The following is a 27,970-nucleotide window of genomic DNA, read 5'->3' as shown; positions in this document are numbered from 1 at the left end:
AAATTTATATATATATATATTTTTTTATGCATAAAAAAAAGAAGTAAAATCACTTATTAGAAGACACTTCATTAATTGGGGTAATGCGCTTGATCAGATTTTGCCGTGGAAGGTGTCTATTTTGCCTACTGCTGTTTTTGTGGTACTGGGGCTTTATGGCCACTGATCGGAGCACTTCGTCGGGCCCAGAAAGCCAAAACGACTGGCATTTTACCAGCCAGCAAAAAGGAACCCCGGAGTAACTCGGAGTAACGGGAAGCAGGAGCGACTGACACGGTAATAAAACATACCTGGCTGACTACACTAACTCCTTACGGCCGATCACAAAGACCCGACGCCGTGTCGTTTCACAGATAGTTTCTTAACTGTCTGTTTTCCACTTTCAGCCATCTGACTGCCCATCTTTGTGATGGCGGACATGGCTGCTAAGGAGCTAGCTAGATAGCTAACTAGCAAGCTACTGGGCCCTTCTGCAAGCAGCTGGCTAACGGCTAGTAAGAGTGGACCTAGGTGACTTAAGCTGTACTGCATGCGATCTAGGAGTCTCTAGCTATTCAGCGGGCCTATGCAACGTCTGCATTCTAGTGTAGCTGTTCTTCAGTCCTTAATGCATTTGGTCCGAGCATTTCAGGTTCATGGGACAGCTAGGGAGGCTAGCTAAATTACTTTGCCAACAAGACGTTAGCATTGTTTATACCCCTTCGCCAGTCTTTTAGCTTGTTTCTATCTGGGTTTTGCACGCATCGAATACTGTGATAACAAAAATCACCACATTAAAACAGAGTACCTTGTTAGTTAGAGTTACTCAAGCACCTTTTTAAATCCTGACGTCGCAGGTACTGTCAAAAACTAGAGGCAGTTTGAGCTAATGCAAGTTTGTTATCGGAGTTGGCTGCCGTGACATTAGTCGATACTGCCGTGGTTGAGGCATCAACAACAGGGCTCTGGGCATCAACAGCTCTGTAGACTGAAGTCTCCCGAGACATTGGAACAAGTGCAAATGAAATCCCTTTTGTACTGAACTGTATGGCTAGTCCTTGTCTATCTGGATTGTATCGCAGGTAATGCGGGATACCTTGGTGCCCACACTAACGTTTAAGTTGAGTGTTGTGTGCAAGATGTCTATTCACTCACCAAGTTTTTGAGCATAGCACAAATGGAAAACAGGCCTGTGAAATGTATTACCTGCTCTATTGAAAGTATACAACACAAAACAGTATATTAAATACGCTTAAAAATAATGCAGTTTATTGTTATGCTGCTGCTAAATGACAGCAAGCAGAACAGACGTACCGGACTTGCATCTCATGACTTGAATGATCGTTAGTAGCTCAATATTAAAATACTTTAATGCAATGTTTGGCACACTTTGGGCTTTAGGTGTTTTAAAGTTTGAAATCTTGTCCAACTTAGTTTCAAATTAACTGTAAACGATGATACTGTCATGCTCTCTCACCCCATCTGGAAATGAGAAAACAGAGTCTAGCATTGAAGAAAAAAGGGTGGATGCTTAAATAATTAATGCCAAATAGACTTCCTCATACCAAGCAATGTTAGGCATTGTAATGCTGACTTTAAATATTCTGTTTTAATTGGCAAACGTGCGCATCTAATTGCGTTATTGTTTTTATATAAAGTTAAATACGGTTATTTATGTCCATGTAAATAGACTCAATAAGGTATGTAAACCAACTTTGTTTTTGTCTTCCCCTACATGAGCTTAAGCAAATTCACATGTTAGGGAAATAGTAGCAGCAAAACTGTACCAGATCTGATCAATTAGGTCTTTCATAGACTTTTCCCTGTCATCAGAGTTACACTAACTTTGGCTTTTACAACATAATGTAATCGTGTCAGTGTCTCACTTCAAGGGAATGAATTAAAGTTTTCACTAAGCATTTTAATAATTCCAAATACTTAGTCTCCAGAACATTGATGGTATAAAGAACATATTTCAGAACCTTTCAAAAGTTATTACAATTTAAAAAAGTTGTATGACCCTATAATGACAAACCGCAAAAGACTCCATTATCACTGTTGTCTCCTGTAGCTGTTGTTGTCTGCTCTAGCAGGGCCAATAGGGGTTTACCACTCCAATCTGCAGAGCAGAACATGCCCTGCAAGTATTGCAAAAGCTCTGTCAAACAAGACTTCCCCACGCAACCATTCAGTCTGGTATTGTGCTCAGTCCTTGGTTGTATCCAGAAGATCAGTATTTATTTCTGTATGTCGGTGTTGATTTGGTAAACAATATATTAAGTGACTGAGTCTAGACAACTTGGTGCCTAAACCAATTCAAAACATAAAATCACAAATCCTTTTATTTGTTATCTTTTTTTAAAAAAAAATTCATTGTATTGCCTGACCTCAGCAAAGCAATGTTTTCTATGAGCTGAACGTTTTTTAAAAACCATGAAGCTGAGCATTTATGAAAAACCATAAAGCCTTATTCTACAATCAAGTCAATACTCTTTAAGGCCATGTTTACCTTCATATTCAAAAGCCCCTCTTATAGCATTATGGTACTTATCCACTGGCAGGCTGTATATGTGCTTAAGCTTTGTTTTGGTTTTTGCCACTACCAATTAAGCCACTACATGCCAAAGTAACTGATTATTTATCTCCTGTCTACCTAGCCCGAATTGGCCCTCAATCTTGTTTTAGGCATCTTTTCTTTTGGTCTTACCTATTCTTTACAAATGCCATCTCTTCCACTTTCTTCTTTAATAAATTACACATTAATACAAAACTAAATGAACTTGAACAATCACACATACTCCAACTCGCACACTAACTGTGTATTGTTTTTGAACCTACTATTCATTGCTCTGTCTGGTGTTGCAAACCAACAGAGTGGACTTGGCTCTGGTCAGATTGTACCCAGGCTGCTGTGTGGAATGAGGAGACTTTCTGGGATTTCGTTGTATACCTAAGGATAAAGATCTAGCAGTTTGATTGTGAGAACCGAAGATAAAGGAGAAGCGTCACTGGGTTACACTTTGTGCATAAGGGTGTGTGCGTGTGTCACAAATCCTTCAATTACTCCCTCTTGTACTAAGAGGTAGTCTAAGAGCCATAGGTTACTTATACTTACTGTTGCCATTTTTCTTTTCCTTTTTGTATTTGAAGAGAACACATCTGCTATCCATCTTTCTAGTGCGTTAGTATTGCTCTTTTGGATTTAAAAAACTGCAAATAGAGGAAGTAATCGCTACAAGATGGCTTTGTTATTTAGAAAGTGTGATTTAAATTGCCTGGCAGCAGTGAGAGAGAGAATGTGTGTTTGTGTGTGTGTGTTTGTAAAAACGTAGTTCCCTAAATGTAAACTAGTAGAACAGATTAACTATTGTTAGACATATTATACAGCTTGTTATTTATTATGTTTTTGGTCTTATCATTTGAGAGGGCTGTGACGTTCTTAGTGATGAGCAAAAATTTACCAGACCTATTGGTGACACATCTAAAGTCTCAGAAGCAGTTTGAAAGGGCTGCCCGTTTTCGTTAGTCATCAGCCGGGGCGTTAAATACATTGGCACAACATTGAGTCCCAGTCTCTTGCACTTAGCCCCCTCCCCTCTTGCTTTCATGTTCAGCTTCTCTGTGGGTAAGACCGCATCCAGCTTCTTCTCCCCTTTTAGCCGCACTTGCAAAAGCAAAAGGATTTAAGGATGGCAATATCATTTTTTCACTTGGTCTGTTGTTCTGTCCAAGACAGAATCGTTGTGGAAACAGCGGTGATGAAGTGGTTTCCTTCAATGGTTTGGGATGCATGCGTTGGTTTGGCCAACCAAGGTTTTGTTGCCGAACTTTGAGTGCTGTGTCTACTTGGCTGGACTTGGGAATGGGGAATCCAGCCAGTTGGCCCTGTTTGGACACTTTATTCATAATGTTACATGGGAAATGTATCTTCAAATTCACTGTTTATTTTTCTTTTATTTCAATGATGGATGTAATAACATTATACTTCAGTGGTTCCAATACATTGCCAACAATTCGTTTTAAGTGCTCTGTCAAAACAATATAAAACATAACATTTTCACATCAGCTGGTTCATAAGTCAGAATGGGAAATATTAATCATAGGCGTCGCCTAAAGCAAATCGTACGTGCTGATAACATCTGGCCATACATGCCAAGTCAAATAAATTCCGTCTAACAAATTTCTCAGATGGATATCTGGACGTTTCATGAGTCGAAAAAAACAAAACTCGCTAGAAATCTGTCAACATCCCGTATTTATGACAAAATCCTATTATTATTTTTATTATTATTATTATTATTATTATTAATAATTTTTTTTAGATGAGACTAAAAGGGGGACATTTTGCGACATGCTTCACTGCAGTCTGCATGATCGTCTGTCATGACGTGATAACAATGAAGCCGCTGTTCTCTCAAACTCCGTAAAGAAAATATAAATATAATCATGCTGATAACTGATGCTTTTATGGTGCCCTACTTTAACCACAGGTGTGAAGTTGAAAGGGCCATTACCCGCTATGTCAAAACCTACCCAGTGTCATCTCCAGGTGGAGTGTCCACCAGATGTATGATGTCTACCTGGTAGGCTCCCAGTTGGAACAGTTCACTAGAAAGGCTGGTAGACTAGTCTCCCAGTTGCTACAGTCCACTAGAAAGGCTGGTAGACTAGTCTCCCAGTTGCTACAGTCCACTAGAAAGGCTGGTAGACTAGTCTCCCAGTTGCTACAGTTCATTAGAAAGGCTGGTAGACTAGTCTCCCAGTTGCTTCATTCCACTAGAAAGGCTGGTAGACTAGTCTCCCAGTTGCTACAGTCTAGATAGGCTGGTAGACTGAGCCCTTGGTCATCATCTATGTATATTAAGGTTTTGTTAATGATTAGTTCATGACTGAAGTCTTGTAAATGTCTTATATATAAACGTTATAAAGTGTTGCCAAAGCGTTTAACTGACTAGTATTTCTGGAGCCGGCTAGGATGTGCAGTTTAGTCAACAAGTCGACTTATGGCGAACGTCTGTAGTAATATAACCTTTTGATTTGTTGTTTTAAAATAAATCTCCAATTTAGTGTATCGTTTTCAGTGATTTTTTTTTTATCCGTTTTTGTTTTTATTGAGACAAACAAGGACGTCCTTAAAGAGAGTGCTGACGAGGCAGACAAAACAATCCATTTTTAATTAATGGCCAGACTTAGTCAGCTGGCAACCCTCTGACACAGACATAAGCTTGAGGCGTTGAAGACTTATCTTTGTCTATGCGGTAGCTGCACTTCATTCTTCACATTGTTTGGAGAATTTGGAGTTGATGAGACAATTTAGCTTCTACCCACAGGTTGTAAAGAAGGAGTTTTGAATGGGGTGCTGTCATATATATGAGTAGAATGCCTTGGGGAGGTAGACTTCAGAGTGTTGTATCCACACAAACCTAGGCTCTATCTGTCTGCCGTTTTCATTTTTTATATCATTTGAGTTCTCTTCACAGGCTACCGCAATTTTCATTATATTACTAATCAAATTCTCAGTCATCTATTTCATGAAGAAGACGCGTAACCAAGGGCATAGCCTATAACGGAATTAACATGTGTAAAATATCGACATAAAGTGAAATGACGCTCCCATTGTGTTCTCAAGCACGGCAAGATGAAAACACACGTCAGCTGCTGCTGAAAACGTTCTGGCTTGTTGGACTGTACTGTAAATATTCGAAGCGAGACCTCTCCACGGAAAATGATGTTATAGAACAGGCAGTGTTTGGTTTATGTCTCCTTATGCTGCTCCATGCCAAGCTATCCATGTTGATAAATGGAAAAATCTAAAGGCAAATGAAAAATGTTCAGGCATTTATTTTGTTGGCAACACTAGACCGTATCGTACCAAACTGTGGTTTTGTGGACTGCTTCACCCCAACTGAACTAAATCCTCTGTGCCTGTGCACATCAGCACCACATGCACATGCATCAGCATTGTTTGCACACGCACATCAGCATTGTGCACATCAGCACTGACTGTAAATGTTTCAAGGGGAAACACTGATACTAGTACCTTGTAATTCACAAAACCTTACTTACCCAAGGCTAGTTTTCAGATATTGTGAGGTTTCAAAGTTTTGAGACGTCCACATACCCGACATTTTGATTTAGATGTTCTAAATTATGAAGGATCCTCTTCATCATATAGAATGCTTTTTATCTCTTCTTGGTGCAAATTTGCAGGATTAAAAAAAGATGATGCAGAATGCTGTATTTACTCCACAAACAATTTTAACTTACTGACAATTTGTTCCGCTAACAGTTTGTTCCGTCTGTCTGGTTGTATCTTTTTGTTTCTTTCCTCTGCAGATGACTTTGTATTATGAGTAAGCCATCTGGGCTGTACCATGGAATTACTTCTTGTTAAGGAGAATTAGTAAAAACATTAATTATATCATAGAAAGCTCTCAACGTCCGAAATATGTTGTATTTGAACTTACTTGTCACTGTTAGCAATATGAGAAAGTATACAATAGGAAGTATAAAAGTGTGGTACAGTGATACAGTAGTTTGTTCTCTTTTAGAACGTGTGGTCAGCACCGACCCCATTTAGCTACGAAGGGAGGAAATGTGTTTTATTTTGCACAGTTGGCAATTACAACATGCTTAAAAGGGTTGTAAAAATGCTAACCAGCAGAATGCAAAAGAGGACCAGGCTTTGTAGTCGCCGAGGACAACTTGTAAGAGGCTGCCGACAATGAGTCATTGCACTGTTGTTACCAGCTCAGCTGATTCTGACACTTCCTGTTTCTTGTTTGCAGCGGAACCATGGGACACGGAGTGGGCTAAACCAGACAGCCCAGCCACGCACACCAGACGTAGGTAGCCGCCACCTGCCCATTGACTCTCAGGTGTAGTGGGAGGGCGACTGAGCTGTAAAGTAGCCCACAGTGTCTGGGTTTGGCTTTACAACCCACAAGGGTCGTCTGTGATATATTTCGCGAGAGTTTTATCTTCTGCCCGTATCGCTATGAGAGATAGGGGTATGCTTTGTCTGCATATATTTTGATCCATGGAACAAAAAACTGTCTTCTAGCATTATTCAGTGTAACATTCACAGTCCCAGCCTACAGTTTATCCAAAAACTGTAGGACCCTTGGCTATTCTATCCTATTATGATTAATACCAGAGCTAATACCAGAGCTGTTTGTCATTCTCATGCATTGAAAAATAATACACTTTATGATTTTCACCATTAATTATGATATTTTATGTACTATAAACGTAATAACTTGTTAACTATACAAGAGTTGTAAAGTGCAGCCCTAACCAGCTACTGTGTTTGCTCCTGAAGTCTCTCACTGAGGTCTGTGACATGGCCACGGCCTCTAGGGCGGAGTCCAGCCATAACCATGGAGAATCTTCACAGCTTCATGCCATCAGTGAGTCTGCTTACATTCAGTCTCGGAGATGAGACACCTTGTCACTACGAAGAAAAGTGCACTCGAAAACCTACACATTGTTTCATATCTGTGATTCATCTCTAAAATGACACAATAAGTAAATAAAATATCGGATTCAACCATGGGGATCTGACGGGTCCTTCTTGTACCTTGCCAGTTTCTTGTGCCAAGCTCCGGAGGAAGAAGAGCCTGTTCGGGTCCATCTACGTGGAGGTGACAGCGGACGGGGAGACGCGGCGCACGGCAAAGTCCCACAGCTCCTCCAACCCCAAGTGGGACGAGAGACTCACACTGTAAGACCCAACAGCTCTGGTCGTCTGTCTATCTGTCTGTGCTCTCTGACTAATTGTGTTTCTATCATTTGGCCAGTCAGACTCACACTGTAAGACCCAACGGCTCTGGTCGTCTGTCTGTCTGTCTGTCTGTGCTCTCTGACTAATTGTGTTTCTATCATTTGGCCAGTCAGACTCACACTGTAAGACCCAACGGGTCTGGTCGTCTGTCTGTCTGTCTGTCTGTCTGTCTGTCTGTGCTCTCTGACTAATTGTGTTTCTTTCATTTGGCCAGTCAGACTCACACTGTAAGACCCATTGGCTCTGGTCGTCTGTCTGTCTGTCTGTCTGTCTGTCTGTCTGCCTGCCTGCCTGCCTGCCTGCCTGCCTGCCTGCCTGCCTGCCTGCTTTTTTTTTCTATCATTTGGCCAGTCAGAATCACACTGCAAGACCTAACGGCTCTGGTCGTCTGTCTGTCTGTCTGCTTGTTTTTCTATCATTTGGCAAGTCAGACTCACACTGTAAGACCCAATGGCTCTGTTCATCTGTCTGTCTGTTTGTCTGCTTGTGTCATTCGGCCTTTCGGGTCCATCGTCATGCCCGCATTCACACAGTGAAGCCCTTGTCCTTGGTCTCAAAGGGCTTCAGGGGTCCCAGATCAGCCAGCCCCCCCCCCCAGGCAGACCATAAAGCTAGACACCAGTGATGGAAGAATGAGTAGAAACCTTGAGAAGGAATACAGACAGAGATCCCTCTCTGTCTTTCCAGTGTACTCTTTGTGGTTGTTATGTATCTGTTCTTCACCGCATGTGCTCATCCGTGTGTTTTGTGAGCTAGGGCCTAACGTAATGCACCCCAGGAACCTTTACAGTGCTGGTGGGGGTCGTGATTGGTGGTTGCACTCAGTGGTAGTTCATAAATCCCTGGAGACCACAGCAATGTGGACACGGCACCAATGCGACGAAAGGAAGTCCATGTCAACAAATGAAACGGCTGTAATTCTCCCCACGGCCCTCCCCCTTTCAGGGCAACAGCAGATCTCTGCCTCACTATGCAACCCTCAGGGTTGTGCTTCTACAGAGACTTGGCTTTGCATTTTAAACATGAGGATTCTACCAAAAATGTGCAGGAATCATGCGAGTACATAAAAAAATTAATTACACAAATACAAGAAAAGCAAATTTTCTCTGAGTGACAAGTTCGATTCTGTTCGTCCACATTGATTTGGTAAGGGAAGGGAGGCTATCTTATTGGCTATGCTTGATTCCAGGCATGTTCAAATGCCACTGCTAATTTGATAAACGGAACCTCATTTATTGTACACGATTAAGCGAACCAACGGACACACATGTCACACAGGCCAGCAGGCTGCAGCCCTTGGATGTTGTGTCGCCGGTGTTCTCCCCTTGAATCATAAAAGAATATTTACGTTTTTGTTGTTTTTTGCTGCTGTTAGGTAGGGGTGTGACGATATTTCGTGCCACAAAATATCAAGATATTAAAACGTGACGAAATGCGTCGGTGAGACGAAAAAATGGTTTGCAATACAATTTATCTTTTTCAGACTTTATTTATGGACATAAGTTTGCTCTAATCGCATCCCCTCTCCGCTTGAAAGTGCTGTCTCTTATTTCTTCTGTGCTTTCTAGGGTCACATCATGCATACATGTATGAACTTTAAACTATTACGTATTTTAGTGCCCTCGTAGTTCATTATCGTGAATGGGAAATCTTAGTTGTGGGTCGCCTATAAACTGTAACATCACTTTCTGTGACAAGTTGCTCATCTTGTGATGATATGATATAAACACTGCTATAAACTATAAATCCTCCTTTCGTCAGAAGAAGAAATCGTACATTAACCTTTCTGCGATAAGTGTCTCATCTTGTGACGATATGATATAAACACTGCTATAAAGCGGACAGGGGCTGCGATTTCAGACGGGGATTCCATTTTCAACACCTGGGGTCAGGCTCGGACGTCACGCTTGTCCAGTGGCGTAACTCTGGCCAATCAGTGGCCAGAGTTACAGCAGCCTGTTTATGTAACACAAAAGTACCGGTTCAGCTCAGCGGAGGTGAAACTAAATAAGTACCAGGTACCAGATTTTGGCAATGGAAACGCAAAAAAAGGCGAGTGGGTCGATGGAAAAGTGGCAGAAAAACGTTTTGTTTATTGCCATTTATGGCAAGATGATTAGTCTATACCATGTTAGTATAACACATCTTGTTTACAATTTCATAAGAAATGGAAATATAGGGCAAATGGCATTGTTTTGCATATTTTGTGTCTTTTAAAATAAACAACAATTTTTTTCAGTCATACATTTTCTTCATTCAAGTTTTGTTCAAAATATAGTTATAATATCGAATCCTGAACCCTATATCGTGTATAATATCGTGTATCGTATCGAATTGTGAGCTGAGTGAATCGTCACACCGCTAGTGTTAGGGATTTATGGGGTGCGTGCCGACTGCCTCCTTCCTGTATCTACCTCCCTCTCCTAGTTTCCCCCCCCAATTCATTTTTACTAGTGTACCCTTCAGTCGGACCTCTGAGTTATGTCCACAGCCACAGCAATAACGTCATGCTCTGTGGCAGAGAGACGCTCCAGCATGCAGCCGGGGAAGTAGTTTGTTAAGGGCTTACAATTCAAATCAATAAATTATAATTGTTTCTTGAGATGGCTTGCAGAACACGAGAGGACTGTGTCCCAGAACGGGTTAAGGTTGAAAGATCATAATGAGGACACAATACATTTTTTCAAGTCGTCTCCCACAATTGATGTCACCACAGGTGTAGCACACGGTGATCCCTGCAAATGGATTTCCCAGAACCGGTTTTCCATAAATGTACCAATTGTTTTTCATGTGCTGTTTCGTGCTCATGACTTTTGACCATGTAATTTGTTTATTAAAAAAATATAAGTGGATGTACACGTTCCTCCACTGTAGTTGCATGTACACTTATCTCAAGGGAAATGTACGAAATGCAACTGCAATTATGAGAAGTTAATGTCAATAGCTGAGTTTATGGTGTTGGGTTCCCACACAAAACTCATGTTTCACTCAATGGGAACTATCATAACAATGCCATACTACAATGGGCCTTACATCTTCCAAAAACTGAGGAAGCTGTCAAAAAGAGACAACTTTAAGAGCAAGAAACCCTACTGTCAGAGGCAGTTTAAAACCGCTACTCTAGGCAGCCCAGTTGTATCCTGGGAAGTAAATTTATTATACACCATTGTCCTATATCAATTTCATAAATGTGATGGATCCTCATCCTAAATGGTTGACACACTGCATTTCACAAAATTGTAGAAACGACTGTAAATCAGTCATCCTGTTTTTAACCTCTTAACATATATATTCAATTATCTGACGTCTTCCACTCTTAAACATAAAGTTCATTCACATTATACATTGACTTAATGTACAACTAAACAATAACAGGAGAGTTTTGGTTTTGGAAACATCTCAATATTTATGATGATGAATATCTGAACCAAAAACGAAACGGCCTGTTTTTATTATGTGGACTTTTTATTTATCTGTGTTATCTGTGTTATCTGTGTTATCTAACGACTCATCCATACAAATGATAATGCTTACTTAGAAGTCTGTAGAAGTTGAGCACATTGCAATCTAAGAGGGCAAACGTGGTTGGACAAAACATTGTGTATTATAAGAGTCATCTGAAATGCTTATGATGAATTCCTGTCTTAAATAAGGCTGGGAAGTGTGACATTTTTTAACATGCAGCATTTCAGTCAGCTGTAGCGGATGTGGGACGCTTTGTTCTGTGAACTGTTAGGTAGGGGGGAAAAGCAGTTAGCAGTTGAATGTTTAAATCAAATAATCATCCAAAATATATCTTCGTCTGTCGAGTGACATGATGGCATTGATTGTGATTTTTTATTTATTTATTCATCTGCTCACTGACTGAGCAGGCTGTTCATGCGAGCAGGCTTTTTGCTCCCGGTGTCAGTGTGTGAATGTGTGTAAGAATGGTTGTAAGTCGCTTTGGATAGAAGCGTCTGCTAAATGCCCTCAATATAATTTAATCAGCCGGATACTGGTTATACCGTGAAACAGACTGAATTGATAGATATTTCGATTGCTGCGGAGCTGTGTGTGTGTGTGTGTGTGTGTGTGGCAGAGTACAATAGTGGCAAAACAAGCTTCTTAGAGCCAAGGTTATTATTCAGAATCTAATTAAAACTGTTTTTAATGAAGGCATGTAAAGAATAACAGATGGAGATGGGCAGCATGCCTTACCAGGTCACGGCTACTGGGGTGCAGAATGCTATGGAAAATTATGAACCAGATATAATGAAATTTATAAATTATAAAGGATTTGGACGTTTTTTGCGAAACATAAACATTATTTAAAGGTGGTTTATTGGGACTATATAAAACCTGGTCTAATTCTTATATGCATATTTCTATCATTAGCCCATGGCGTTCTTTCGCGATTTATATATCGGCACATGTGCTTTTCTCAGAGAGAACAAAAGAGCCTTCAACTTGACTTTCTGGTTGACCAGTTGAAAACAACCATGTTTAAGTATTACCTGAAAGGAGTGTATGTGCATGTTTGTGTAACGTGTGTGTGTATTGTGTTTTTCCTTCAGGAATGTATCGCCCCAATCAGAGGTGGACTTCAAGGTATGGAGCCACCATGCAATTAAGGCAGACTCTCTGCTGGGCAAAGCCACTTTGAACCTGCGGCAAGTCCTGGACCAGCATGAAAGAAAATGTATGCTTTTGCACGCACACGAGGACATATACTCACGCACGCACACACGCAGACTTATACACACGCACACGCGGACATATACACTAGCACTCTTGGACATATACACTAGCACTCTTGGACATATACAATAGCACTCTTGGACATATACACTAGCACACCAACAATGTCCTGCTCCTGGGTCCAATTATTTTGCTGAGGTAGCTTAAACAAAAGGTCAGATGTGTTTTGGCTTAGGTGCTTTAGTAAGCCACCGATGTATACATGTCTGTACATTCCCCGCCGCTTTCCCAAGCTGGCTGCTGTGACCCCTCCCCCCCCACTGGGCTGCTAAGAGCAACAAGCTGTTGTAATGGTGCAGTATCTCCCCAGGCAAAAAGTTATGAAATGTTGATATGCATAGACCAGCCTAGCAACAAAAACATTCCAGAACATTCATTCATGAGAACGATTCATTATTTATATTTAAGATTGGATTATCGTATAGATTGAAACATTGGGGTCGGAATATGGATTTGATTATAACCAAATTTATCAAAATCAAATGAGCATATGTTACTGAACACTTACCGGTTTTAATGTGTTGATTAACTATCTTATACAATCACAACCTTTTTGTATACTTTATATCTTCTCAAAAGAAAATAAAGCCATGAATGGGTATGCGTGCGATACAGTGGTAGCTCATGTTCTGGCGTGTCCCCGTTCTCCCCCCCCCCCCCCCCCCCAGTGGAGAATGTGAAGGAAGTGCTGAAGCTGAACGTGGAGCAGAAGGGAGCGGCGGTGTCCACGGGAGAGCTGACGGTGTATCTGGACGGGCTGACGGTCGCTGATCAGGAGGCGGTGCAGCCCCTGACCAACGGCAACACAACAACCACCAACCCCACCAGTAAGAGCCGTCTGTCTGTGTGTGTGTGTGTGTGTGTGTGTGTGTGTGTGTGTGTGTCTGTCTGTCTGTGAAACGGGGGTCAGTGGGTATCCCTCCTTCTGTTTTATTTTTTTGGTTTTTCGGAAGGGTCTCCCATGAGGTGTAGAAATTACTTTGAACCTAGCCGATAGAGCAGACAAATCTGCAAGCTCATGTTTTATTTGCTGGGCCTTATGTGTATGGCCCCCTTCCCGTTCAGACAGATTTCCAGCAGACCTGGCCCGGTTCGGGCCCATCTAAACCGTTGATCTATTCTTTTGAGCAGGTTTGATATGATGACTGTACAGAGGAGATCCTTATTGGAGCGCTGTTGAGGCATTTTCATAAACCACCAGGAAGACTACTGATGATTTATCACACCTTTCGTTGTTCTGATTAGCTGTAGGTTGTCCAATTTTGTCCTGAAGCATTTTGATCTGCGACCGTTGATAACGCCCCTTGGAAATCCCAAAATAAACTGAGCGCTTCCAGACTAATAGGCGTTTGAGAATTGACCATCGCTGTCATTCCCTCTACAGAAACCCAACAGAACGGAGATGCCATTCATGAAAATGGAGAAGATTCGTCTTCCTCTTCAAGGGCAGCCAACAGGTACAACATCCTGCGGGGGAAAGCTATGACTGGAGCTAGTTGCTAATCATACCAATGTTGCAGAACAGTGTCGTTTCAAAGGAGTGAGCCGACCTTCGGCTTCAGCACTATAGCTACCTTGCATTTGGAAAGCAGGGTTGGTGAACTAGTCCTCACATATTCCGCTGAAAGTTTGATACTATTGCCAAGTATGTTACTGTTTCAAATACGGTTTGTGTCAGGAGTGTGTTTGAGACTGTACCCTGGGACAAAGGGCGCAGTGCACCGTCTCAAATTGGCATTTTGAGAATGTAATAACTATCAGTTTTGGCCGGAGGAACGGCATCGGTCTCATCCCTCACACTTAAAGGATAACTTTGGGAGTTTTCAAACTGGACCGTTTTCCCATCGTTTACACTGTAAGGGTCTAAAGGGATGATAATGCTGCAGCCGTAATCCGCCGGATTTCCAACGGTCTGCAATTTAATCCTCTGAGGCAACCGCACCCTGTCAATGTACCTCCTCGAGAAGTGCTCGTTTTTGCCGCTGACAAGCTCAAATTGTTATTATATGTCTGACAACGTTATGGAAAGGCTTCCTTGTTGAACCTTTTCTTGACCTTTTACTTGATCCGGTCGGTTTGTTATTGTGCTCTAACCAATTCTCGCTGAAGTAGTAGTACAGGAAAAGCCTCTGAACCCTAAGTGAGAGAGGACTGCCCTGCAGGTGTTTGTTTTGTCGGACTACAGAATGCATAGCTTTGTTTCATCGGAGCGATTCAGGTGAGGGAGGGTTGATATTGTAGTGACAATAAGGAAATGTCCTGCAACAACAAGATTTCAGGGTGAGACTTCTCCTTGAGTAAGACTTGGTCGCACAAAATAGGGATCACATCCTTTCCATAATGTTGTCAAGACACTTATAATAACAATCCAGTCCTTTTTAGGGACGTACATTGACTCGGCGTTATTCCCCTAGGATGCCATTACTGCTGGTTTGCCACTGCAGTGTCTGAAGGACTCTCGATTTAATGTTGGATGGATCAGTTTAAAAAATTGTTTTCTGCATTAGTCAACCTAAAAGATGGGAGAATAGGGTCCAGGTTGAAGTTATCCTTTAATACTTCTACATCAAATCCATTTCACCCCTTTCTTTTCATCTCTCTCTCGTCACTCTTTAATTCACTCCATCTATTGCTGTCCTTGCTTTTTTTAGTTTGTCTCTCTGGAACCACAGTGCCGATTTTGTCTGTCCACCAAAGTGTAATTTAGACGCAGCCGGTATATGCTGAAAACCAACCGAACGAGTCGTCTGCACGCTGCTGCAGCAGGCAGATGGGGGTGGGGGCACAGCCCCAACCAGGCGGGCATCTGCATTGCAGTTCCTGGCTGCTATGCCTTCATAGGAAAGAAAACGCATGCACACACACTCGTTCACAAACATAGACCAATGCAAGTCAGCAGAGTTGAATACCCTCTCCCTCCAGATATACGGTTTCTTTATCTGACTTTACACAATCATACACTGAATGTGTCCCTTACATGCAAGTCTGTTATGTACTGTATTTTTTAATGGAAAAGGTATGCAAATGAATTGTCTGGAATAGAAAGGCTGTGTTATGAGTTTGCATATTCCTTGAATGTTTATTCTATATTAAATATTGCTTACAGCGCTCTTAAATTATAACTTTTTCCAACCTGGACCCTATTTTCCTATATTTATTGGTCTAAGAGACATATGCAGACAACTGTTTTTACGTAGTGCTATTGACCCAAAGAATTACCATACAGCGCGTTGGACAAATTAAAAATAAATGTTGTCCACATTAATCCCACGATGGGAAAATAAGGTCCAGAGGTATCCAAAAGTTATCCTGGAAAGGTGTCGGTTATCCTTGAAAGACGCCGCCATGCATATAATTCAAAATGCTGCCGGCAGTACGGAGTTGGCAAGCAAGACGGAGAACATGTTCTCTTTAATTGACACCACTTTAGTGGACCTTGGCCTTAAGCTTGAGCTTTAATCCATAGAAGTGACTGCATAAGCTTGTTTTGAGGGGGCCCTTTATGTCACCACACCAGACTCTACAGTTCCGGGGACACAAACACATTGGCTGAAATCAGCATCCTTTAATCAACGAGTTCTGAAATCACGCACTGTAAGCAGGCACACCAGGTGCATTCCTCAGAAAAAGAAACTCAGCATTGCCGCTTTCCTTACGGCAGGCAGGCAAGCAGGAAGTAGTTAAAGTAGCAGTAGATAGTCAATTTTAAAGCAGCACACGGGGCATTTATTAATGAATATTGCTGCACATACATGGCCAGTTGACGGCATTGTGCGTTTGTATAGGGGATAAACACATGTTATTCGCTAAGTGCAGGTTTTATACATGCCAGGTCATGTCAATTAAATAGAGGTCTTAAAAGACACGTGCATGTTTGTACTCACTGGGGATTAGGGATGGGGATCGTTCATTATTATTGATACCATTTTCAAGGCTGCGACCTTTCTACTTTTTGTAAATGGGAAATTTTATCACTATCTCTCGTAGTGATACCAATTTTCTTTGAGAAGGTTGATGGCCTATTTTAGTTATTGAACAGGGAAACGCTCCAAAACACACCCACCTATCACAATCCCCTTCATACACGAACAGCCATTCGCTACAGTATTTACCTCTTGGTTTAAAAAGTACAACTTTTGCTTGAAGACTCTTGGCCGAGCGGGGGACCTCGCAGTACATTATCAGGGAAACACTTAGGAGGACTCCTGGCTCGAAGAATAGACTGTACCTGACTGTATCGAAAACTCAGATTTCATTGAACAGATTATTAAACCGTGGCTCTGGTGATACATCTTTGTAGATTAATTTACCGGTACATTTTGAGTTCAGCTACTTTTGAACCATCCACAAACTTGGCAAGACTCCCTGGCTTCTTGGTTGGAACTGTGGTTCGTTTAACAGTGAAATCCTTATCTGTCAAGCGTCTGTCTTAGGTTTGTATTTCCAGCAGTCCTGTTCGTCGCCTCTCATTAAAGTTCTCCGTCAGAGTGGAGGTCTCGGTGTCAGTTTTAATACTGCTCACTGTTCGGAGGGCACAGCAGAGCTGCGTCTAAACGCGCCGACGTCTTTGGCGCTGCTCACTTCCATCAATGCCGCGGCCAGGGTGAAGTCCGGTTCCGTGCTGTCAGGGAATGAGACACATGGCGGGGGATCCCAGCCATGTATTTCTCTCTTTGTAGTGTGTGATGAGTGAAGTGCACGCCATGTGTGTCCTGGGTCAAAGCCATTACGGGCCGTCTCCAACTGTGGCTATGCCCCTCTGTTCTCACTCTTTCTCTCTCTGTCTGTCTCTCTGTCTTTCTATGTCTCTGTCTCTATCTCTGTATCTCTATCTCTGAATAGTGCGCTGCTCCTTTCATTGCCATTCATTTATCATATTATTATTTATATTAGGGCTGGGCAATTAATCGAATTTTGATCGCGATTTCGATTATAGCCTCAAACGATCACAAAATTAACATAATCAAATGTTTTATAGAAAGGGCAGAACAGCTGGATACATATCTGTATATCATTTTAGATTGGAACATTTTCTTTTTGACCATTTGGTGTATTTTTTTAAGGAAAATTTTCAAAGTTCTCAGTTACAACTAAAAAATTCAGAGAGACATGCTGAATAAATACAATCGTTTGAATAATCGTGATTTCAATATTGATCAAAATAATCGTGATTATGATTTTTCCCATAATCGAGCAGTCCTCATTTATATATAACTACTCATTTTCTGGCGTTGTGTTTTTGTTCTCCTAAAGCACATTGAATGGTACGGAAGCGGGACCTGCCAATGGCTCCAGCCCAGGCTCCTGTTCAGCCCCCAATGGCGAAGACACCGATTCGGTGCACGACCCTTCCTCCCTTCACGACCCTTGCCATGTCGTCAACGGAAACGCCACCACATCCAACCTCACCGCTGCCTGCAAACCCCTAGACAGTGACGCCAGCACCACCACCACCACCAACGGCACTGGTGAGGAAACTCTGGCAGGTGTAGCCCTGGCATAGGCTCTAACCCCTCTCAGAGAATTATTGTGATTGCCTGCTGACGACGGGATGCTATTTCCCCTTCACTCGCACCTCAGGGTCCTCAGTGCCTCCTTGCTTAAAAAAAACCTCAAACCTTCACCTGCTTAACAAAACTTTAGAGCATGTAGACCTGTAGATCCATGCCATCTGCAGACCTAAATCCCCTTAGTTGCTTCGCAGGTCAACTTGCATTTACCCAGAAGGGAGTTAGGGCCCTCCTGCCTCTCTCTACCTGGACCCTGATGTGCTTGGTTTGCATCCAGCGCTCAAAAAGAGCGTAGCGGCTGACTTCCATTGCCATTAATCATGCAGTCGTCCCTAACCTCTCACATGTGAAATCCCCAGAGAGAGAATGAGAGGGACAATTACTGAACTCCAATGGGGAAATATTCTTTAGAAGGGGTGCAGTATATGTCAAAGGCAATGTTGACTCATGATATTTATTATACTTCGTCACGCTCACCTGCCCCTCTTTCTGAACGCTACAGTGAACGGAGACAGCGTTGACGCAGCCCACCCCTCTTCTACCGCTGCAACAGAGGAGGCACCGCCCTCCTCCCAGAGCCACGAAGACCCTAGCCAGAACCCTGTCCCGCCAGACCCAGACCCGGCCGCCGGCAGCACAACCCCAGGCGCTGCCGCCGCCACCACCACCACCTCCTCATCCTCCGTTACTGCAGCGCCTGCTGCTCCCTCCGACTCCAGCACCCCGACCCATGCGTCAGCTGCTCCTGCCCTGGACCCCGCGGCCGGGACGTCGCCCTGCCCTGCTCCGGGGGAACCCGCACCCCCCCCCGGAGGAGAGGGCGGGGCCGTCGCCGGAGGCACTGAGGACCCGCCTGCGGACGGGGCCAAGCCCAGACAGCAGACGACCCCCAACAGCACTGCGGCCGCCTCCGACGCCCTGCCGCCGGGGTAACACCAGCCGGCCTTGTTGGGGGGGGGCGGGGGGGGGGAGAGTGGTGGGATTGGGGATACCCAGAGCCGTTGGGATTAGCCTGGAGTCTATCCTGATCACATGACATGCATCAGTCTGGACCCCTAGCCGTACACATCAAATCCTGACATGACTATGTAGCCGGGCCAATCAGGGACTGTGTGGTAGTTGATGATGTATCCGGGCCAATCAGGGACTGTGTGGTAGTTGATGATGTATCCGGGCCAATCAGGGACTGTGTGGTAGTTGATGATGTATCCGGGCCAATAAGGCACTGTGTGGTAGTTGATGATGTAACCGGGGCCAATATTACCAGTATTTACAGAATGCGTGGTCAAGTGATCCGGACGGTCTGAGGGGTACAAAATAACAGCATTGATCTATATTGTGACATAGTATAGGCTTTGAAGCCACATGAGATACTGTGTGTGGATTAGGGTCATGTCATTATATCCTCTGTACTTAACGGTCGATCCATCCATTATCTAACATCCAATACCTAAAATCCTGTTGAATCTGGAAATGCTCAGGGTCATGGAGGCAACAATGCAGCTCTAGAGGCGCCTCCCATCAAGTGTCTTGTCATCAGGTTCCCATCTGCGTCGTGTCTGCGTTTGAACTGCTAAACGATGGCTCAAGCAGTAAGCCAGGCTCACTGTTCAAAGGGCCGGAACAACAGCTCTGTGTTTTGTGTAATTCATTTTACTGTTCCTTGTGACTACCAGGTGGGAGCAGAGGAAAGACCCACATGGCCGGACGTACTACGTAGACCACAACACCAGGACCACCACCTGGGAGAGACCGCAGCCTCTACCCCCAGGGTCAGTCTCACTCAGCCCATCCCTCAACGTATATCCTCTAGATCTTAGTGACAGGGGAGGAAATTAGTAATTTCTTCATCATCAGTATGTGTCGCAAATGCCCCTCTTTGTGAACTATTGCCTCCTGCTTCCATCACCCTCACCTTTCACAAAGCTCTCTCTGCCTTGTATGCTGGGCTCCATGTTTTTGATCAACATCCCTAGCTCTCTCTCTCTCTCTCTCTCTCTCTCTCTCTCTCTCTCTCTCTCTCTCTCTCTCTCTCTCTCTCTCTCTCTCTCTCTCTCTCTCTCTCTCTCTCTCTCTCTCTCTCTCTCTCTCTCTCTCTCTCTCTCTCTCTCTCTCTCTCTGTGTGCTGTACTGTACTGTGGTAGCATAGTAGTGAATAGCAAGGGTATACCTTTTTAAATCTCTCTCTTTCTCTTCTCTCTCTCTCTCTCTCTGACTCTCTTTCTGCGGCTCTCTCTCTCTAGCTGGGAGAGAAGGGTGGACGACCGGGGCCGTATCTACTACGTGGACCACAACACCCGCACCACCACGTGGCAGCGGCCCACCATGGAGTCGGTCCGCAACTTTGAGCAGTGGCAGAGCCAGAGGAGCCAGCTGCAGGGAGCCATGCACCAGTTCAACCAGAGATACCTCTATTCCGTAAGGGGACGCCGTCTCTTACCACTCCACAGGCCCTTCAATGGGCGCTCCGGATGAGTTAAGGGACTTTTAAGCCTGAAGACCAAATTGTGTCACCCTTGAATTGTTTTCATATTTACAAGTTCCGCGGGGTGCAAAACTGTTAAAGCAGCTCATTTATTTCCCCCTCAGGTGCTATGAAACTTTGATTTAGTGGCAGTTCAGTAGGGTGTCTGGAGAGGCTGCTCCACGGTGATCCATGGGCTACGCAGTAGGAGCGTAATGGTTGAGGGGGTGGTGGTGGGGGGGAGGTTCCTGTCCCCCTTCCCTTCCTCCATCTGCCCATTATTCCAGGTGTTCTTCGGGAAGGCCTCTCTCTGAGTCTTTGATTTGAGCCCGATGCCGTCATGATTAACGACCCAGTCGAAAGAGCAAAACCAGCGGTGCAAAGATACAGAGGCGGCCTGCTGCTTGCCCTGTCTGGCTTGATAGAAAAACATAGCATTTATTTGAATCTTGCATTCGCTTTTCTTATCTTGAAGAGCGTGTTTGGTTATTTGATCCTTTCAGTTGAACTTTTGGGGCGTCATGGTTTTGATCAATTTTCTTTGTTTACTTCTCGGTGGATCGGATCCTCTTCGTCCTCTCCACTCTTTTATCCCCCCCCCCCCCCCCCCGCCAGGCCTCCATGATGTCGGCGGAGAACGACCCCCTGGGCCCGCTTCCGCCTGGCTGGGGTGAGTTCTGCTCCTCTACCTGAGGTTCACACAGTGCCACCATTCACCAGGGCTTATGTCTGCAGCATGAGCCTACTGTAGTCCATGTACGCTATCGAACTCCCCTCAGCATGCATGGACACAAAGCATGAAAAAAAAAAAAGTTCATGAAAGTGCAACAACATTCTGGTCCCATGTTTGATGCAACCTCTGCCCTAGTGCGATTGCCATCCGTATTCTCTCACCGGTAATTTGTAAAGCAATATGTTTTAATTGTATCACTGCTGGGGGCAGAGTTTAACTTTCCAGTTACTTTCCGTGCTGTACTGTGGTAGCATAGTAGTGAATAGCAAGGGTATACCTTTTTAAATGTATCAATCTTGCATCTTGCTCATGTTGGTAGTCTACGATCAAGTTTAAGCATTTTTCTCGCCTGCTTTATTTTAAATAGCTTTCATGGGTACACTCTGTATAAACGTTGGTGGCTCTTTTATTATCTGCTTGATAAACACTATTATCTTGGGATTTGAGCAGTGAACGTTGATTTTAACGTTGTTAAAATGAAGCACAGAGCGTACACTGATTTGGATGGGTACATGTTAGATTGTTCTTTGTGGGAAGCCCTTTAATCATTCGTATACTGCCTAGTCACTAGTGCCTATCTTAGCCGTTCTTCTCAGGAGGTCATACAACAGCCGTATGTTCTATGTACCACCCGAGTCTGATGTCATTTGCATGCCCAAATAGGGGTGTCTGGATGCACCTGTCTCCCCAGACTCCCGAAAACTGGAAAAAAACACATTATTGGTTGTTGCGGTATAGTCGACCAATCAAATGGGAGGCATTTAGTGATCCATATCTGTATCTTACTCACATGGGTCATTTGTGTGGGTGGCATCCGAGGAAAGAATCTGCATCTCCTGGATTCTGCGGTGAGATTTAAAGAAACACTTTATGTTTAACGCACTGCATGGTACCATCCTGTGAAAGAGAAGAGTGACGGATCCAGATGTGACCCAGACCTGTTCATAAACACTCGGGTGGTCCACAGACCACAGTGGTCACAGTGTGCCAGACGAAGCCAAATGTGATCAAACAGGTTTAGACACGGGGGTACGCGCCTGGCTCGTTATGTACCCCGGCACTGATTGCCTGCCTGTCCTCCACCCCAAGCAGAGAGGCGTGTGGATTCCAACGACCGCGTGTACTTCGTCAACCACAACACTAAGACCACGCAGTGGGAGGACCCCCGGACACAGGGGTGAGTAGCGGGTTTTTGCCCGGTTCAACGCAGTGGCATGTCAACGCTCTGTGTACGGAGAGCGTCACGTCAGCACGCCGCCGAGTGGTGGGCCTCAAAGCGGGCTCCGGATATGGTCCTTAGGATTGAGTGTCCCCGCGGTCTATGTTCTCGTGCGTGTGCTTCTCTGAGTCGGCATTGTGTGTTCCCTGTGCGGCTCTCAGGCTCCAGAACGAGGAGCCGCTACCAGAGGGTTGGGAGATCCGCTACACCAGAGAAGGGGTGCGCTACTTTGTGGACCATAACACCCGCACCACCACCTTCAATGACCCACGCACCGGAAAATCCTCTGTGTAGGGGCACACTAATGCACTCAGTAGTCCCATTCAAACCCCTTCCTCCGCCGGGGCAGTTTCATGCTTTCTTCTGGGCCCCTTGTCATCCATTCAAGTGTCCTAGGCTTGATGAATCGGCCTTGCCATAAAAATGACCCCTAAAGTGGTGATTCACGGACCTGACATGTTGTTTATTGGTCCTAGGCGCTTTGAATATGACCTCTGAGATGCCCTCTCCTTGTTGACATAGTTAATGACTCCCCTTGCACTCTCTCTCACTCTCTCTCTCGCTCTCTCTCCCTAGCACCAAGGGGCCTCAAATTGCCTACGAGCGCAGCTTCAGGTGGAAGCTCGCCCACTTTCGCTACCTGTGCCAGGTAATTACTTCCCATTACTTATTACTTTAGGTAATCACTTCCCAGTGTCGTGGATGGAGAAGATATGTTGAAAATGCAGTGTTTTCACAGACGTACTCGTATGTCTCTGTCTCTCTCTGTTACCTCAGTCCAATGCACTTCCCAGCCATGTGAAGATCACTGTGTCGAGACAGACCTTGTTCGAAGACTCTTTCCAGCAAGTGAGTGAGTTGCTCAGTCAGTGCCTGCGACCCTGAGGCAGAAGCCACTGACCTGACGCTCTTCTGTGCATCGTGGATACAAAGCCTACTATCCCCATATGCATTAAACTAGCAACTGCATTAAACATTCTACATTATTATCCCTTCTTCTTTTTGCCTGTTATTTATTTGCTGACCGATTACCTACGCTTGTTAACCAGTCATTAACCGATAAGAACAATAACCAAAAGGTTTCGAGTAATGTATGATAAAAATACAAAACTAATGGGTAGCTTATTAGATTATTAAAATATTTGGGTACTTTTATTTGGGTACTTTTTTTTGTATATGCGCTACTGCAGCAAAGTCGACACACAGAAAGTGAGGATATATTTTATAATAAAATCAATTTTTGTGTGTTTTTTAGATTATGGCCCTTAAGCCCTACGACCTGAGAAGGAGGCTCTACGTCATCTTCAGAGGAGAGGAGGGACTGGACTATGGTGGCCTGGCTCGGTAAGAATGGCAATGAATGCAAACTGTTGGTGCTTGGAAATGCAGCAGTCTGATGAACCATAACCCATGTTCGTGTTGCATCAGTGGGAGAGCTCAAGGTTCAAATTCTCTCACTTTCTGTATCTAGCCCCAAATGTAAAAAAGTAGTAGATGGCTAAACTAATTACGTAGTTTGATTTTGTTTTGGTGCCCTTTCTCATTCACACGTCCTTTTTTTCTCTCTCCATCTCTCTCTCCCCCCCCCCCCCCCCCCTCCTCAGGGAGTGGTTCTTCCTGCTGTCCCACGAGGTGCTCAACCCCATGTACTGTCTGTTTGAGTACGCCGGCAAGAGCAACTACTGTCTGCAGATCAACCCCGCCTCCACCATCAACCCTGACCACCTCTCCTACTTCTGCTTCATAGGGCGCTTTATCGCCATGGTAAGTCCGAACGCACACTAACACACCCTTCATGCTTACCCATCACCTTCTTCTTGCCCACACCTGCAAAGTTTAAGAGAGTCCTAAATCTGTGTGGATTTGAGCTGTAGTGGCGATTCAGCCCTACAGGTGGCCGTACCAATTCGAATCAGGTGTGCATTATGCTTCCTTGTAAAGTTGTCGACGCCAAGGGTTTCCGCCGAGCATGGGAACCAGACAAATCTGGTAGCTGTTTTAGTTGCTCTGGCATCTGCGTCTGGCCCCCCTCCGGGTCAGAAGGATTTCCAGCAGACCGGTCCCGAGTTGGTCCAATTTTATATGGGGCAGGTTTAATACAATGACTTTGAGAGGAGGAACAGGAAACAACCAAGATGGGTGCCACTGATGTCACATGTCCGTTGCCTTGAGAGGTTCCAGACGTATACTAATTTCGGAATACGCAAATGCGTACATGTTTTTATTTTGGAATATAAGTTTGTGCACCTTCAGTATATTATGTAATTCCTTTGGCATGACAATATTTCATTACAAATCGCGCTTCACAATGTCAGTACAATTATTCGGGTATCCAATCAGTAAGTGTCCCCTTGTCCCCATAGCTTTGCTTGAAAGAGTTAGTTTTTTATTCATCCACAGACTGAGGGCTCTTTGTTTCCGTCTCTCGCTTTCTGTCACCGTGTTGACGTCGGTCTCTTTGGCTCTTTTGTCTGTGCGCTCGACAGGCGCTGTTCCACGGCAAGTTCATCGACACGGGCTTCTCGCTGCCCTTCTACAAGCGCATGCTCAACAAGAAGCTGCTCCTGAAGGACCTGGAGTCCATCGACCCCGAGTTCTACAACTCCCTCATCTGGATCCGGTAACGCCGGCCGACCACCTACTGCTGGGGCTGCTCCATTATGGAAACAATCAGAATCACCGTTATTTTGGTCAATTTTTAAATCAGGATTATTCAAACAATTATCTTTGAGTTTGAAAATCTCTCCAAAAGAACACTTTGTAACTGAGAACTTTGAAATATACACTTAAAAAAATACACAAAATGGCAAGATATACAAGGCTTGAAAATTGGTTTTCGGGCCAGCCCTAGTGTGCAAATCCAGGGCATGTTTTACATCACCCTCTTGCACTGGGGAAAGAAGCCGATTTCATGCTAGTCATTGTTCATTGCGAAAACATTAATCCTTCCTCTCTTCCATCATCGGTTCCACTCCTCCTCCTCCTCCTCCTCCCCCCCTTCCGCAGGGACAACAACATAGAGGAGTGCGGCCTGGAGATGTTCTTCTCGGTGGACATGGAGATCCTGGGCAAGATCACCTCCCACGACCTGAAGCCCGACGGCACCAACGTGCAGGTCACCGAGGAGAACAAGGAGGAGTACATCAGGTAGGGTGCCCTCTGGGTGCTCCCGCCGGGACAGGCCTTCCGGAGGGCCACCTCTGGGCCTTTAGGACATGCTTATCAAATTGGTGATTGTAAATCCTCGTAATGATTGGAAACACCACACGCATGCATTCGTGGGGCTTTATGATGAAATGGATAATTATTGGGAATTGTACAGGATGTGTATACCACGATATACTCCTGTATTCTAAACACTTCCCTAAACAGTCAAACTGAGGGTTATTACATTGAAGCATATGAAGATGTAATGTGTTGTCACACTAAAACAATTTTTCCTTTCACGCCAAAGTTTTGAATCTCCTGTTTGATCATTATAAGGGTCTTCTCATCACAACTTCTTCTTTTGTCCGATAAAAGGTCATGTTGATTATTGTCCAGGCTTACACGTTAGCATCCATGTATACTCGTGCTAATGGGAGTGTGTGTGTGTGTGTGTGTGTGTGTGTGTGTGTGTGTGTGTGTGCAGCTTGATGGCGGAGTGGCGGTTCTCCCGGGGGGTGGAGGGCCAGACCAAGGCCTTCCTGGACGGGTTCAACGAGGTGGTCCCGCTCCAGTGGCTCCAGTACTTTGACGAGAAGGAGTTAGAGGTGAGTGGCCGTGCTCCTCCACACACGCACACGTTCGGTACAGCACTATGGTTGGTATTATGTCCAGTACCGACGTATGAAAAATGGGCCAAACACTCACTCGTGTGTGTGTGTGTGTGTGTGTGTGTGTGTGTGTGTGTGTGTGTCTTGATGCAGGTGATGCTGTGTGGCATGCAGGAGGTGGATCTGCAGGACTGGCAGAGGAACACTGTGTATCGCCACTACACTAGAAACAGCAAACAGATCATTTGGTTCTGGCAGGTAATGTAGACAAGGTCTTTCCGTTGGTTGGACCTTGAGGAAGAGCGGGAAAGTTATTCTTAAATAGCACTTTGTCTATCTTCAGCCGGGGCCATCTGATTCCCGTTTATGGTTTTATTACAAAGATGAGGACGAGGGCATGTATAATGATATAGACTTACATTTATTTTAATAGGGCATAAATATTGACAATCTATCATATCGCAATAAACAACAAAGCTAATTTGGATTCCTACAACATGGGGGCTTTTTAATTGTTAAGCAAGCTTACCTTTTGCGTGACCTCCTCTAGTTTACTCAGCCCTTGAGATTTAGGTGTCCTAATTAACCTAATCCTCATCCATTTCACACCCATGTTGTAATGGTTGTGTGTGTTTGTGGTGAGGACTGCTCAGTGTGTGTGTTTCTCTGGCGCCCCCTGCAGTTGGTGAAGGAGGTGGACAACGAGGTGCGGCTGAGGCTCATGCAGTTTGTCACGGGGACCTGCAGGCTGCCACTGGGGGGCTTCGCTGAGCTCATGGGTACACTCACTCTCTCACTCTCACACACACACACACACACACTACAACAAATACAACATTCTGTTAATTACAAATGTAAATAGTGTTGTGGCCAAATTTGTTGTCACCAAATGAAAAGTGTAGAAAATTCTAGTCCTATGCCCTGGTTCTTCTAAGAGGTCGGTTTAGCCCTAACCCAGTATTTTAAATGTCTTATACCCTGTCCATAATTCTTGGGCCGGGTTCTCCTACCCTAGGGAGTAACGGGCCTCAGAAGTTCTGCATCGAGAAGGTGGGGAAGGAAACCTGGCTTCCCAGAAGTCACACATGGTGAGGTCAACTACAGGTCTATTACGTATCGTATGGAAACACCTTGGACCCACACACCCTACATTGCATACACCCTTGGCCCGCCTCTATAAAGGAGCAACTAACAAGGTAACAAAAAACGTTTGTGATATCAGATCCCCGTGACATTAGAACCAGAGAGTTGTATTACAAGGTCGGCTTTCACGTACGAGGAATGTGTTATTTGTGTTAAAAATACAAAAAGGAACGGTACAGGAAGAAGGGAGACTGCCTGACTAAGTGGATCTGGTGCTTCGCCTTGTTGCATTGTGTAGCCATTATCCTCTTCAATATGTATTCTCAAGGCCAGTGTCCTAAACCACTTCCAGCCGTGCTCCACGGTTCCCCTTTATTCATCCTGGGGTGCGTTTGTTTTCCCTCCAGCTTCAACCGGCTGGACCTCCCCCCCTACAAGAGCTTCGAGCAGCTGAAGGAGAAGCTGCTGTTCGCCATCGAGGAAACTGAAGGATTCGGACAGGAGTAGAGAGCCAACGAGAGCACGGCGGGAGGATGGGGGGAGGCGGAGGGTGCTTCAACACTATCTCCCCCTCCCTCCCTCTGCCTGACCCACACCCCCCTACCCCCTTCCCCCCATGCTGTTTATACAGCCAAGTAAACAAAAAAAGGAAGAATTGCACAGATGAATACCAATGTATATAAGCTATTTTGTCATTTTAAACC

At 44.5% G+C, this 27,970-nt stretch overlaps 1 protein-coding gene across 2 annotated transcripts; it reads left to right on the top strand.

Moving 5' to 3' along the window:
- The first annotated feature begins 186 nt into the window (after window positions 1-186).
- LOC307088710 (NEDD4-like E3 ubiquitin-protein ligase WWP1) lies at window positions 187-27,921 on the top strand. 2 transcript variants are annotated; one of them, XM_079754662.1, is made up of 25 exons: window positions 187-276; window positions 6,768-6,824; window positions 7,301-7,388; window positions 7,567-7,702; window positions 12,319-12,443; window positions 13,171-13,329; window positions 13,887-13,959; window positions 17,756-17,970; window positions 18,515-18,941; window positions 19,689-19,784; window positions 20,256-20,430; window positions 21,092-21,146; window positions 22,302-22,386; window positions 22,590-22,718; window positions 23,005-23,077; window positions 23,206-23,277; window positions 23,684-23,772; window positions 24,033-24,192; window positions 24,915-25,048; window positions 25,435-25,575; window positions 26,060-26,180; window positions 26,337-26,441; window positions 26,866-26,962; window positions 27,199-27,271; window positions 27,674-27,921. In XM_079754662.1, the coding sequence occupies exons 3-25, from the start codon at window positions 7,322-7,324 to the stop codon at window positions 27,771-27,773; spliced, it is 2,907 nt and encodes a 968-aa protein (XP_079610788.1). In that variant the 5' UTR covers window positions 187-276; window positions 6,768-6,824; window positions 7,301-7,321; the 3' UTR covers window positions 27,774-27,921. The 2 variants fall into 2 exon arrangements, with proteins under 2 accessions (XP_079610788.1, XP_079610787.1); XM_079754661.1 differs by having other exon boundaries at window positions 22,299-22,386.
- Window positions 27,922-27,970: the final 49 nt, after the last annotated feature.

The sequence above is a fragment of the Pollachius pollachius genome (assembly GCF_949987615.1).
Source record: "Pollachius pollachius genome assembly, chromosome: 17".
In the NCBI taxonomy this organism is placed as follows: Eukaryota; Metazoa; Chordata; class Actinopteri; order Gadiformes; family Gadidae; genus Pollachius; species Pollachius pollachius.
This window is presented reverse-complemented; position numbering and strand designations above follow the sequence as displayed.